This window comes from Schistocerca nitens, chromosome 9, assembly GCF_023898315.1.
Source record: "Schistocerca nitens isolate TAMUIC-IGC-003100 chromosome 9, iqSchNite1.1, whole genome shotgun sequence".
In the NCBI taxonomy this organism is placed as follows: domain Eukaryota; kingdom Metazoa; phylum Arthropoda; class Insecta; order Orthoptera; family Acrididae; genus Schistocerca; species Schistocerca nitens.
In genome coordinates, this window is record NC_064622.1 from 261,761,767 (window position 1) to 261,777,412 (window position 15,646).

Sequence of the window (15,646 nt, forward strand, 5' to 3'; positions counted from 1 at the left end):
TACTACCATTTTTTTTACATATACACAAGAATAACTTAAAAAATACATTTGACCCAAGACACAAATAAAAAAGCAATTTTGAAAGTAAGTCTCAGATTAATATTATAATCAGGTGAAGCTTTGTACTTTGCTACTGCTAGTTTTTTTTATTAAAATAGACAGTACACAAATAAATCCTGGCTTATTTCAGTAGCTATTGATAAGCCAGTGTGCTACCTGCTATTATGGTTACCAGTGTTAAAACTATGCACCATGAAACATGCAGACTAAAAATGCGACAGTGAAAGATACTACTCTACTGTACAACTATTCTTTTTTTTTTTTGAGAGAGAGAAGTTTCATGCCTGACATCCCTGTATGTTATTACTGAGTACCGAACATGGACTGAGAAAGTAGATGTATATACAAGTTATTGGTGTTCAACATGTCAACCATGCTAGTGTTGTTTTTAGTTATGGTTTGAGACCTATATACTTCATTGAATAATCACAAAAGTAATCCAATGAGTAATTTTAAATGTCCAAATCCTCATTAAAAAATTATTTGTTGAAAGATCTTTTCCCATCACACATCAGCACCTACTTTATACGGTGCTCCTTCTGAACTCCCCCTGCAGTGGTGTTTAATATATTTGAGTGACTGGAAGCTGGTGTAGATTATGAGAAAATTACAATATGGCCACTATTTTCGTAATTCAGTATGCCTTGTCTGTGGAAGTTTATAAGGCAGTAGTTGATAAAATCATTTCTTTTCTTTCTCTTAGTTGCCACGTTTCTTTCGAAGGACATTGTAAATACTGAATATAGAAAGTGACTAAGGGCAAAGTGGACCTTTTTGATACAATAAAATAACCTTATTGTTATATTTTATATTCACATAATGCAAATTTTTCGAATCACTTCAACTAATTTACCTCCTCTGTTTACAAATAAAACAATGTGTTCTTGTGCCTATCTGCAACTCAGCATCTCTGCTATATGGTGAGTGGCAACTTACCTTTTCATAATATTGTTACATTCCATCCTGGATATTCCATTGTTTGACAGTCATTTAAACAGTCGATAAATTACTGTAACTTGCAGTGGCTTCAGATCATGAATAAATATTATGAAATTTTGTGTCAAATGGTTCAAATGGCTCTGAGCACTATGGGACTCAACTGCTGAGGTCATTAGTCCCCTAGAACTTAGAACTAGTTAAACCTAACTAACCTAAGGACATCACAAACATCCATGCCCGAGGCAGGATTCGAACCTGCGACCGTAGCGGTCCTGCGGTTCCAGACTGCAGCGCCTTTAACCGCACGGCCACTTCGGCCGGCAAATTTTGTGTCAGGGTAATATAATATTTGGTTAAGATGTGATAGTATTTCACATCTCAGATATGTATTTTGATATCAATTGTTACTTAAATTCACGACATAAACACTAGCTTCTCTCCCCATTCATATAGTCACAAGAGTGGAGCATACAATTGAATGAATATGAATGCTTTTTCTTCATTTTTGTGTCATTTCTTGCACATATTTAATCAGATCTATTTAAAAAATTAACTGTGCTATTACAAACAGTATTCCTTAGTAGTATGTCTGGAACTTAGTCCAATATTATTACTTGAATCAACTGAAAGAAAATTCTAAAGAGTTCTGAAAAAGTTTTCTTTTGGTCAAATATAACTTATACCCATAATTTGTATTATATTACATTTGATTTGATTTGATTATTAAATAAGAATACTAACATCAAACTAGAGAGAGCAGTTTCAATGAAGAAATGTATGTTTGTTCTTATCTAATAGGTGACTTTGGCATAAGCATATACAAAGAAAATTGCTACAGCTTATTTGTTTGGTGCATTATAATCCTAGATTAATCTGAAATGCAGCAAGATACAAAGACTGACAGATGATCCAATGAATTATTTTAAAAGTTCTCACCAATATCATTTTGAAACTAAAAGCATCAGCATAACTCCACAATTTTCATTCACACAAGACTGTATGCAGGGGAGTCACAATTAGTAACTAGGAACCTAGAAGTAGTGAAATGTGAAATTAAATGGCGAAAAACATAGTGGAAAATTTCTATACATTCACAGAGACAGTGACTGTTATGGGAATCTACTCGTCCCAGTGAAGTTTGTAGGAAACATGCAAGTAGCATTCACTTCTCCCTACAAATACATTGTCATATTACATGAGGTAAACACAATACAAAAGTGGCACAGTGCCTCTTGTCTCTCTGTCAGCTATAGCTACATACACTACAATTTCCATTAAGATAATGAGCAGTGTCACACAATCTAAGTTAATGGTTCACAACAAGTTTAACAATAGATATTAAAGCAACATCTACAATGAAAATTTACTTGGGGCTCAGATACTTGGCAAGAGAAAATATATCTCAGTCTTAAAGTACCAAATGATCTATGTTAAACTATGAACAAAATGGGAAAAGCCTGAACTATAGATACAGAGACAGAAACATTAAATCAAAATGAAGACAAGGTGCCAGACAAAAAGGAAATGACCAACATATGAAAACCAGGCAACAGAAGTATTTAAGGAGTAAAGTAATAACCCATCAAATAGTTGAGGCACTGAATTATTCTGAAGCAAGAAACCTGACTGAGCACCCTGCCACCTTTAAGATGAACCCTCTTTTGGAGCTTGACCAGTCAAGAAGCAATACCATCACCCCCCCCCCCCCCCTCTCTCTCTCTCTTTCTCTCTCTCTCTCTCGTGTGTGTGTTTTCAGAAACTATTGGTGAGTTGTTATCTTTACTCCTTCAATATTTATATACCATTGAGGAGCAAGAAAATAGATTTACAACATAATGCAAAGTTTTGTGGTACTCAAAGAAAGCTGAGTAGTTGGAGAGAAAGACGAGTGCAGATGACACACACAACAAAAAGTGAAAAGAGGGGGGGGGGAGAGGGAGAGAGTGTGAGAGTGTGAGAGAGAGAGGGGGGGGGGGGAGAAAAAAATGTGAAACAGAAATAAACAGTTATGTGACAGAACAGCATGCAGAACTTATTCTCTAGCATGGGCTGATTATGATGCATGATCAAAAGTATAAGATTATCTACTATGGAAAAGAAATGTAACATACAATAAAATTGCACAAGAGAGTAGACTGAATTACTCTACAATGGTCATGGTGTACTGACTGGGTAGAACATGTATACAAGTCAGTGTGAGATATTTCAAATCATTACAGTGTTATGCCATCAGTTGCTTCTGATGTTAGTGTTAAGTGGAAATTTTGAACCTGATGAGTCTGACATCACATCTGAATGAGATGCGGCAATTTAAATTTGGTCATCTACAGTGCCCATAAGACGAATTCCAGAATGATAGGTGGCACCTCATATGGTTAATGAAATGAGCTGCAATAATAAATTACTGTTTCTATGTAGTATTCTGGTGGAAGTGTGTGAGCCTATAGAATTTCATAGTGGCTTGTGAAATTAAAATTTTGTATAAATGTTACAATGTTAGCTTATTTCTTTGAAGAGGCCATGACAGTGTTACAAAGATGTTGTTATCATTCACTTGCTAACTAACATGAAAGGCCATGATATGGATCACATACACAACATTCAATATATTGCACTGCTTTAGGAGAAAAGGGTTTTGTGACACTATCATATTGGTAACAGATTAATAAGTATGCTGATTTCTATCTGAATGAAAATTTATAGAATTTTGAAGGAATGAAGATTTTCAAAATGCTAGTCTCATCATGCATTGATATCAGCATTCATTGCAGCACTGTAAAAATTGTTTGTCATTTCCAAGGCAGTGGTTTGCTATATTATTCACAATTATAATTGAAAGAGTGAAACCCACCCCTATGAAGTGAAGGCTGACACCTCCTCCAACAACTGGCTAATGTTCTGTCTTTGTCTGTATGCATTTTGTCTTAATTTCTTGCCATCTTGTTACTATGCACTCAGATTTCTGAAACCATCCGTCTTTCCACCCTTCTCTTGTTTCTTTTAATATCTGTGTTCATCTCTCTTTCTCTTTATTTTGTTTCGGTCTGGCAAATGTTTGTTGCAATTTGTTATTATTTCCTTTTAAATTCATTACAGCCTCAGTTACATTCAATTATCATTCATTATCAAAAGTAATAAATATTACTTTTGTTTTATACTAGCAACTTAGTTAGTTTACAGTTTCTTGTATGTTTTTTGTGTTTCATTGGGCTCTCATAGCAGATGGCATTGGGTTTCTGAGAATCTTTTTGTTATGAAGACATCTTCCCTGTAGATGTACATAGCCAATGAATAATGTACATAAGTGTTTACTAGTCAACTGTCTGCTTTACTTTCATACTTATGAAGTAAACTGTTCCTGTCACAATTTAATTCATTTGCGTAGTATAGTGACAATGACACATAATAGCAGAGAGTTTCCTCCATCTTACCAAATGTTAGTAAAAGGAGAGTGAGGAGGGGAATAGCTGATCATAGAATGAAAACCAATTACAGAAAAGACAACATGTCACTTACTGGTACTAGATTGAAAGGAAGACAGAAATAAATAAATACAGTATACAGAAAGCTGAGCGCTACACTGATTCAAACTACCAAGCTCTTCATTCCATCTCCAGAAAATTGTGATACTTTCTGCCATGTCTCAAAGGAATCCATGTCTAACTACCTCATTGTTGATGGAATTAAATCCTAACATAATTTCCTTTCTTAGTTACCAAGACTTCAAATGAGATTGTTATATCTTGAAAGCCAAAGATGATTATAAATGACCTTCTGAAGTGGTTCTTAGAATTGTCATTCATGCCTGACATTGTAACTGGCATGTTTCTTAACTTGCCAGTTAGCAAAGTTGGAAGAAAGTTTAAAACTGAACAGTCACAGAATTCTAAGTACTGTGCTAGGCAGCAACACATTTCGACAAGCGACCATGCCATTAGTGTAGACAACTGTGTGACATCTCCCACAGAGGATGCAGTTTAATTCATCAGCTATTAATATTAAGAGATGCAGTTTTGTTATTAACCTGAGCATGTATTCTAGGCAAAAAATGTGAAGAATATATAAAAATAGGCCTGCTAGCAAAAAATAAAGCAGTGACTGTGAAAAGAGACATTTATCTGCAGCCAGTAGAAAAGATGATTCCATTTCCTACTTGCCTCACAGGTACTTGATTTCGCCGATCCAGCGTGGGAGCTCTTACTATGGATTTCCTGAGATTTTGTAAATGAAAACGGGGAACACATTAACACTCATGACTTTGACTTGCAGCACACTATGTTTACAATGAATGGGATTTTATAATTTGTTATTTGAAATTATTTTTGCATGAGCATCTCAAAAGAGGGCAAACTTGGACTGATGTTTTACATATAATTCCACACACAATAATATCAGTAAGTACTACTGCAGTGAATGGCCAGAAAAAATTATCCTGGACACACATAAGCTCATATCAAAATTTAAACTATACATAAACATGATTAATACAACTAAATCTATCACTAGAATCTTACAGTAACTATATAACAATAATTTGGTTCATACAAACAATCAATAAAGAAAGTAATATTTTTTCAGACACAATTCATCTTTTATTAGACCAGATAGGACAACAGAAGCAATTGTAATGGCTATTGTGTGCAAACAAATCTGTAGCTCCTATGTCTCACACTTCCATAAATCTATCAGTGACTAGTTATGGTGGGTCTTTGTTCTGCAATAAAGATCCACCACAACTAGGCAATTTGTTTGCACAACAGTGTCTCATTAGGAAGGGATTTAGCTCACGGTACAGAGAGATTTAAATAAATTACTTGCTAAACATCAATTATTTTTTATAGTTACATTCTGAAAGCTAACTGTATTAAAATGAAGTGATATTTTAATTCTTTCTGTGAGTAAAATGCAGAAGTATTAGGAACAGCCAAATGAAAAAGACCTGTCTCTAAGGATGGTGAGTTGCTTTTTTGTTGAAGTCTGTAGGTCAAGGGCAGAATCACAGTCAAACCTGATTACTTATGTTCTAGTCCACTTCAAAACAACATCCATGTATGTCTGTCTTTCATGTTGGCTATTATGTGAAAATCCTGCAGTACAAAGTCTGACCAACAGAGCAGATGTTGGAATGTTTCCCATTTTATATCTATTAAGTATATTTCTCATGGGTGCTAAAATGTGAGTGCAAGCATTATCATGGTGAAGGTTTATGCCATTTAATAGAATTCCAGGATGTTGACTGCACAGCATGGCTCAGTTCACACTGCTTACATTTATGGCAATGGGCACTGGTTCTGGCCCCTTGCTCCAGAGAACTGATTTTGGTTCTTCATTAGAAGAAGTCTGAGCACAACATGTTATGTAATGCAGAGATGCAATGATGAATTTCTTCTTCTACAGCACCATCAGTGAATCATTCTTTTCTCTTTAGCTTTGCTGATCTGGATGTTTGATTCAGAAGAAATACATTGATTATGAACTTCACTTTGGATACAACTAACAATTTTCTGGCACTGAATTCTGACTGCTCTCATAGATTCCTGTGCATGCCAATATTGACAATAAATTCTATTTTTACCATCCTCTGAGAGACCTGAGATTGTTTCACTGCCACCAATTTAGAGATAAAGATTCATATGCAGAAGATCCATCTTCAATACTTGAGAACATCTAATGTATTCAGATTTTAAAAGGTTTACCTTAGAAATTACAGATAAATACCAACACACTGTGTTGAGAGTATTCACTCTAGTACTTGTTTCAGACAATGAATGCATTTTAGCTAGTGGTAAAATACCATATAATACCAATGGTATCATGAATTTTCTTTCTTACTTCCTGTGTGATACAGAAAATAATCTACTGAAGTACGACAGGAAGTTTTTTCTTTCTTCTTTCATGGGGATCATAGCTGTCAACCAGTGTCAGAAATAAGAAATGTCTCAGTTTTCTTTTGTTTAAGACCACATCTTTGCAGTGATATCAATTAAAATCAGTACATAGGGTGTGAGTGATTTATGCATAGCTCTTACATAATACTTACGGTGTTACTCCAGTTTGTTTCTGAATAGTCTCAGCTATGTTCTGGTCAGAATACAAGCCAATTGGAGAGTTGAACTGTTTGTGCACAACCTGAAAAATAGTCAGTGTTCAAGAAACAGCACTCTGTTGCTGATATCAGAGACCAAAAAACATCAATATTAAGAGTTGCTGAACTGTTGTTGTGTATATGCAGTGTTTCAGGAAAGTATTGATCTTCATAACATAAACTGTTGAATTTAAAATCAGTGTAGCTACCTTTCGTCTTAGTTAATCAAACCACTAACGTGTCAAATATGAATCAAGAATACTTTGATAGAGCAACAGATTTCAGAATATCTTGAAACAATCTGTTTTTTTTTATATATTCACACCACACCACAGCAGAGCACACCACAGCACACTGCACAACACACAAACATTTTAATCATTAGCCAGTGATTAACTTGAATATTGTTTATTTCTATAAACACACAAACAACTCTGAACTCTGGTCAGGAAATGCAGGATGTTATATTATAATTAAGTAGTATCTTAGATATGGTATCATGGATTAAAACAAGAACTAAATGTGAAATGGACATTGTCCATACAACATATGCTTTCTGAGACAATCATCTGTTCATTAGACAGTGTGTCATTAATATTCTAGGCAGCCAATCAGTATTATGCCATCTAAAATGCCCCAAATGAAAGAGAAAAGATCTAACACTGTGCTGATACATTCAAAACTCTTACCTTTCACATTACTGTAGAATCAGTGCCACAAGCATTCTTCTTTCATTTTACTGAACACTTACTCTGTTCACTATATTACAAATCAAATACTCAAACTGATTCTTAGTCATGTGTAAACTTGGTTTTTCTAGCTGCATCGTTTGATGCTGCACGCATGACAGAAAATTACTAATACAATACTTTTTCATAGATCAGTAAATAAACTTTATTTTTCAAGTGTGCAGCCTCTCCTACGACAATATTATTGTTCACATGCCAAGAATATTACAACATAAATTCTCTCTACATATGTAATCCTGTAGGATGGTAGTTCATTAGGTATACACCATCTAAGAAGAACTGCTCTTAAATCAGAAAGAGTTTGTTGTGGTATCCACTTGGGACCTATTTTTCTTGTTTTGACATGTAATCATACGTTAAAATATTACCCATTTTCAGCTTAGCTCTCCATGTGTTTCATTTATGTAATGGAAAGGTCATCCCTTGTGTGTTAACAAGGATATGAGCACAGAAAATAGAACAATAACTATGTTACAATATGATGGTTTCTTTCTGACTGGCTTTCTGTAAATAAATTATTGAATTGAGTGGAAAATAAATGGAGGAAAGGAAATGTATTTTAATGAAGTGTAGTAAAGGAATTTATTGCAGGATGAAAATATGCAGTCTCATCCACTCCCATTTTGGGAGGTCTTTTGAAGGAAGGGATTGAGACAAAGGAGGGTGGTTGGAGAAGGGAATGAGTGAGAAGAGCATTAAACTCAGACAAACATGAACTTTCACCTTATGTTCAAATATATAAACCTACAGCAATGCTTAGGTAAAACACAGGCATTCTGTATCATGTAGGTTTTACAATTGTCACTGGTTATTGCATGAAACATGTATTTGTTTGAGCTGTCTCCACTACATGTTGCAAATATAAAACTGCAAATATCTGATAAAACACCAAGGAAAATGTGCCATATGACACATAGAAGACAGACCATTGTGAACCAGCCACTCTTTCCTAAGTTATTATTCTGGTTGTTACTCTGTTACAGACAGTTACAGATTCCCAGTTACAAGTACCAGGGTAATTGGGTAAGTGAAAATGCAAGAGAGTGAGTGCACTTTTAACTTAGTTTGTATTTTAAGCATTTCTAGTTTTAAGAAATCTGATGTTGACACTTGAAGGTTGACAGCAAACTTGAAATTATTGAAAAGGCCCTTCATTTCATTCTTTAATCACTTAATTCCAGTCTCTAGTGACTGGAATAAAGAGCCTTTCATTTTTAGTTTTATCTGTTTTAATGATCTGTCTCATTTTTTTTAGTTTAGGAGGCTAATAACCTTGATGTTGAACTGTCTCCCCAATAGGCAAATGTGGACACAGAAACACACACACACAAACACACACACATGCACGCCAGAATGAGCTTAAAATCGAAATATATAAAACTAGAAAGTTTTTGTTTATTAGGAATGTAAATTTGTGGGAAAAAAGGGAAAGGAGAAATGTTTCCAATTTTTATGCCTGCATCTGTGGAAGTTACAGTATGTCCTACTTGTTGCAACAAAATCCTTTTCTCATTTGTAGAAACTACATGTCCATGCATAGAGCTGTCATCTCTGCTCATGTTAGAAGAATAGAATTTATAGTTGTTTTGTTAACAAACACAACCACCCAACACAGACCTGTTTTCCTGCTCCTGCTTCTTCTCCGACGACTTTCTGAATGACAGTATCTGCCACCTGGACAATAAAAACTTGCACTAAGCCCTCACATGAGCAGATTTGGTTGTTCTGTGCTATGGTATTTGTACTTCATTGTGTGCAGATTCTGACATAAATACAACAACATGATTTGCTGTAAGGTACTCTGTGATTACTATTTGTAACGAGCATAGCTGTTATTAAATTTAACTTTCTACTGTGAAATTAGTCATTCTACAGCATTTTGATTTAAGTAAACTAGTTACTGTTTGTTAAATTCACCATAAATATTTTAAAGGCATTTCACTAGTGGTTGAAATTTCGAGAGGGCCCTAATTGGCCCATTTTGATCATAGCATTTTTTTTATCAAATTATAAAAAGTGATTTCCATTAATTTGTATTTCACTAATAATTTGCTGTCAATTGATGTGTACTAATACCTACACAGTTGCATAGAGCTTGCACAAAAAGTATGTTAACAAACACAGTAAGTGGCAAACAATTACTTGAAACTTTATTATAGCAGGTTAAAACCACATTAGACGAAGAACTATTGCCTTTCACAGGCAAATGCTCTATGCACAGAACTATCCAGGTGCAACTCGCAACCTAATCTTACAGCTTTACTTGCACCAGGCTTTCTCACACTTTCCAAAACTCCACCCAAAAGTTCTCCTGCGTAACTGATGGGACTAGCACTCCTGGAAGAAAGGATTTTGTGGAGAAATGGCATAGCCATAGACTAAAGGCCTGTTTCCAGAACGAATTTTCACTTTGCAGTGGAATGTGCACAGTGGAATGTGCATTGCTTTGAAATTTGTTATTGTGCTATCTTACTTATGATTTACGTTTCACTTGTTGATAAATGCTGCAGTGCTTTCCTTTAATGCAATGCATTATGTTTGCTCATTTCTGTTCTGTAACTATATCCATGTTGGTTATCAACTCACATGCTCTTAAAGTCATATGTCACCACTAACATTAGAGTTGACTTAACATATAATTTCAGCTAGAGAGGAACAATCTTAGTGTATGCTGACCTTCTGCTTCATTAACACTTCCGTTGCAGATGGAGCAGGTGGAGCCCTGAAGTGTGGGTTGGGATGGTGACGCAAATATGACTGAGTCGCGACTGGAGTGTCCTTCTTCATTTTAGCACCAGGCAATACCAATGGCGTTGTGCGGTATGGCTGAAAAAGAATAACCCATTACATTTGTGCTATAAGAACATGGAAAGGAGCTAGCTATTACATGTTGGTGAAATTAAAATCTGTTAATTTAATCCCCAAGTAAGCAGGCAGGTGATATGCTACAACATCTGTAAAGGTTGTAGTGTGTCTAACAGATTGGGTACATGATGGTATGGGATATATTTGTAAATTCAACAAAGGATAGTCATTTGATATGTAACTTCTACGAAACAGTGAATCAGATGCTCATACAAAGTTAGTAAGGTTTATTATAATTATAATTCCTTCATTTTTTAATGTTGAAGAGATGGGCAGATGAATTCAAACTTGATAATGTTTCTTTTAAAGGTAAAACCTGCAACCATTGATGAAAATATTGAGAAAGTACAAACAACTATTCTCAAAGATGGAAGATTTGAGTAATTTCTCATTGACAACAAAGTAATATGAACACAATATGGAAGTGAATGAGGTGGGAGAAGAAAATTAGTCTTATATTTTTCAAGGAACCATGATGGCAATAATTTTAATTGAAATAGAGAAACCACACAAACCATAGTCGAGTGGGGATTTGAACCCAATGAAGGAAAGGATGGACCACCTTCAATAGGACCATACTTAGTAATGCACTGTGACTTTTAATAATGTGGTTGGTGTGGGTCTACAACAGCAAAGTGTTTAGTACTGCAATGTTCAAATCAACTTTTGTGCTGTAGACAGGTCTACTTCTACTTTCTGAAGTTCCTTCCACCATCTTAAATGTAGAGATACCTTGCTTGGTGACAAAGGTTTTGAAGCAACATAATTAAATGTTTACAAAATAGCTGTTGCCTTAGGCAATCACAAGAAAGAGTGTGACATGGTTTATAAGAAAAATTAGGTATGAAAAAGTTTTGTGCAGGATGCACTTGTCAAATCCTGATCAAAAGCTAATGCAAAATGAATTCCACAGAAACGTTTTAACTATGTTAAAAAGAATACAACTAATTTTGCTTGCTGCCACTTCACTTCATAAATGAAAAAAAAAAACAATGAATGGAATGTTTGCAAACCAGAGATCTTCCACTATAAGACATAATTTCATCTATTGGGGAAGTTATAGCCACTGTTTCCTATGGTACTAAGGGGATTCATCTTACTGGTTACCTTGGAAAGGGCAAAACAATAACAGATAAGCACTATATATATGTTTTCTGCACAAATAATATGAGAAGAAGTATGCATTAAAAAATAAATAAAAAATTATCTTACACCTTGACAATGCATCTCGCCATATATATGCATTGCCATTGGGAAAACTGAGTGTTGTGAAATATGCGTTGCTGAAATACTCATTCTGTTCATGAGTTATGGTACCATTTGACTTCCTCCTAGTCCCACTTTAAATAAATTGGCGGTTGTCCAACATCCTAAATACATTATCACAACTGAAGATGTGTATTTTGCAGATCTTTTGGGTAAAGAATCTGCTCACTGTATAAATGAACATCTTTCGCTGCAATAAGCTGAGAAATTTGCTCTTTTACCATACACTATAAAACAGGAAGATATTTGCCACAGTATGAACTCATGCTCTTAACAACCAAATCTTTGGCCTTGTCAATCCAATTTCTTATCCTTGTCATTATTGGAAATTATTGTCATTTATTGATTTTTCACTTGTCGAAACTCATTTTGTGTACCCTTGGGATCGTAATTTAAATAGTGGAGCTTCTGTACATGTGATATCGAAAAAGTCACACAGATTATGACACCACACTACCACAATTATGAATATTTTAGTATGTGTTTATGTTTTTACATACATATCAGTTGCCGAATTCCTCAGATAGCTTTTGGAGGATAATGTTGCATGAGTACTGAAAATGGCAATGAATTCTAAAAAAATTACAACCTTGTTTAACACTGGATACTCTTCAGTTGCTTGTGTGAGGGTCTGTCCAAGTGGATGGGCTTATGCCAGCTGAGAAAAGGCTCTCATTCACAGGCTGACCATACCTGCTCACAACAGCAAATTTAGCTTGATTCATCATCCACATGTATGATTGGAAAGCCACAAGAAGTTGAGTAAGACAAGACAAAAAGGGAAAGACTGTCTACTAAGAAAAAAATAGCACAGTGACTTACTTTCCAAATGCAAGCAAAATCAGCTAAAAGAAACAGCATATCTCCCCCATTGGCCCATCTCCCCATTTACACACTTGTAAAGACTAGTCTGCAGGCCTGCATTCACATTAGTAGTTCTAAGTGAAGCATCAGTAACTCTGAGTGCATGCTTTGATATGATATTGTGTGAATTGTGTAATGTATGAGACTGTGAAAGTTGTGATTTTGTTGCTGTTACACTTTATAATCAGTTGCCTGACTCATGGGTGTCTCAAATTTTTAGAGGAATGCTTTTCAAATGATGTATTTTTCTGAATTGTAAGTTCTTGGAATTTTTGCTGAAGTGGTGTACTGACCATCAGAATTGACAAATTATTAATATAATTATTATATTAAAACATTTCATCTGTGTTATTTTTATTAACTTATTATTATTATTGTTGTTGTTGTTGTTGGGATGGTCAATATTCAGGATATGTCAGGGACAATAATTTGAAGCAAAAAAGTCTAGTAATCAAGTGCTCTAAAATGCATACCTTACAAGCTTTGAGCATTTCTTCCTTTCGATACAGTGAAGTAAATCTCCTCTACTGCAAGCTCTTTATTTTCCATATTTTGGGAGATGGCAGTATGGGCCAAAACAAGAAAAAAAAGGTCTAGTGAATATGGACCGTAAGGTGCTTACCTCAAAAGCTATGAGCACATGTTCATCTTTGCTACTGTTTTTTCTTGTTTTGGTCCATACTACCTCCTCCCAAAATATGGAAAACAGTGAGCCTGCAGTAGAATAGATTCATTTCACACTATCGAAGATGAAGAAGTGCTCATAGTTCTTTCCACTGGGACACCTTGTATACCCTGTTCTTCTGCTGTTATTATTAAAATGCTAGGGATCCGTGGCACATTAAAAATGAGGATGGCGCCAAGTTTTATTCTGGGAGTGGGGGGATGTTGGGGGAGAGGGGTGAAAGACCTTGAGCCTGCATTGTACTATCAGACAGTGACCTTAAACTGAACCCAGACTTGTCACAGAATTTTTTCCAGCTAGCTGCATGCGTTTTGGGCCAGATCCAGCGAGTAATACACTAAGAGTTATCATCAGCTGCACCTGTATGTGTGTGTGCGTATTCTCTCAGACAAATAACATAGTTGGATGGCGAGAGAGAGCCAGCTGCGAGAGTTTTCCCGGTATGTGCGCCAATGTCACGAAGGACGTGTGCCCGTCGGAGACACGGGCAGCTGAGGCATGGAAGCCGTTCGCAAACGCGTGGGCGGTGGCGGTGGCGGTAGCGGCGGCGGCGCTAGGTTTTGACAGAGCCGGCTGGGGCCCAGTTGGCGCGCTATCTATAGCTATGGCCGACCCTTATAAGATGGCCGCCAGGCCCAGCAGCTCTAGGATTACAGCTGAGGACTCGGCTCCCACGCAGCTTTGCAATTTACCACGCTAATAAAATATAATCTTCGCCATCTGTAGTGCTTTTCATCGGTGGCTATCAGTGTTTTCTCTTCCTTTTTCAATAAGGAATAAACTCCTACTGCTTAGCGAATTACTAACCGAGAGAGAGTACAGTCTAAAATCTCAAACACTGATGTAAAGGCCATCGGATGCGAGATGAAATAAGACACTACGAACATAAGTCCGAAAACAAACGCAAGAAGAAAGTCATGTCATGAAACTCTAGAGACCTGAATCAGGAGCATATACGTTGTGAATTAGATTGGATACAGACTGGCGATAAAAATTAGACACGCAAAACACAGCTTACATAGTAAACAGACCCGAAACTCCGTCCACCATGAACTGTGAAGAACGTGTAAGAGTTAATACGCGACTTTAGTGAACTACCATAATCCCGCAGAATCATTTATCAGTTATGTTATTAACTACTGGAGATGTTCAGATCCTGAGATTCACAAATTCTGATTTACTGAAGAATGCGGTACGTTTACGTTTGCGCTACTATGATAATTATATATCTCAAATTTCCTTTTTAACCCGGTCCACTTTCGATGCAGCTTCGTCTCAGCGTGAGACAAATGTTTCCCGTCTACGAGAAGCAAAGAAGTGATTTTGAGCATCTACGAGTATGTAATACTATATGCTGAAATGCCCTCTTTTTGGTAGTGGAGCATTCTTGCTGTAAGCGAAGCCATAATTTAACAAACGGTAAAACGATACTTCATTGCTAGAGAAAATATAGAAGACTTCAGCGATTTGCTCTTTCTTGAAAGACTTTAGCTAGTTTGTGGCGGGATGATGTCAAATTTGTGTAACTGGATACGTTCGGATAGTTTCTTTTTCCTCTATCTGTCAAAAAAGATGGAGCTACACGTTTCCCTAACAAAGGATTTCTATTTACTTGTACGGTGCGCTATGCAGGTAAATAAATGTCTTGTGACTAGGGTCTCCCGTCGGGTAGACCGTTCGCCGGGTGCAAGTCTTTCGAATGACGCCACTTCGGCGACTTGCGCGTCGATGGGGATGAAATGATGATTAGGACAACACAACACCTAGTGCCTGAGCGGAGAAAATCTCCAACCGAGCCGGGAATCGAACCCGGGCCCTGAGAATTGACATTCTGTCGCGCAGACCCATCAGCTACCGGGGGCGGACGCTATGCAGGTGATATTCACGATAAACGTTATTATGTTGAACTTTTCACATCAAATGACTGTCAATACTTATTGATTTTGAAGTCATTGTCTCACTGACATCTGCTGAAGAAATTATGTTCACGTGGAATCTCAGCCAGAAACCGTAGGCGATTACATTTACGATTTCTTGAAATGAAGTACACAGTACTTTATCTTGGCTGAGGAATCATCGAAAGAGCAGTAACTTCCGGTCTGCATAATGTTAGAAGTATGATTTGGCAGATAA

The 15,646-nt window shown here is 36.2% G+C and overlaps 1 protein-coding gene across 1 annotated transcript in view; it reads right to left on the reverse strand.

Moving 5' to 3' along the window:
• The window catches only part of LOC126203433 (PDZ and LIM domain protein 3), a 449,093-nt gene that overhangs the window by 37,005 nt on the left and 396,442 nt on the right, over positions 1-15,646 (reverse strand). The window contains exons 5-7 of the mRNA XM_049937752.1: positions 10,510-10,659; positions 9,451-9,507; positions 7,040-7,128 (exon numbers count right to left, since the gene is read on the reverse strand). Coding sequence (XP_049793709.1) covers positions 7,040-7,128; positions 9,451-9,507; positions 10,510-10,659 — 296 coding nt within the window. The remainder of the gene's footprint in view (positions 1-7,039; positions 7,129-9,450; positions 9,508-10,509; positions 10,660-15,646) is intronic.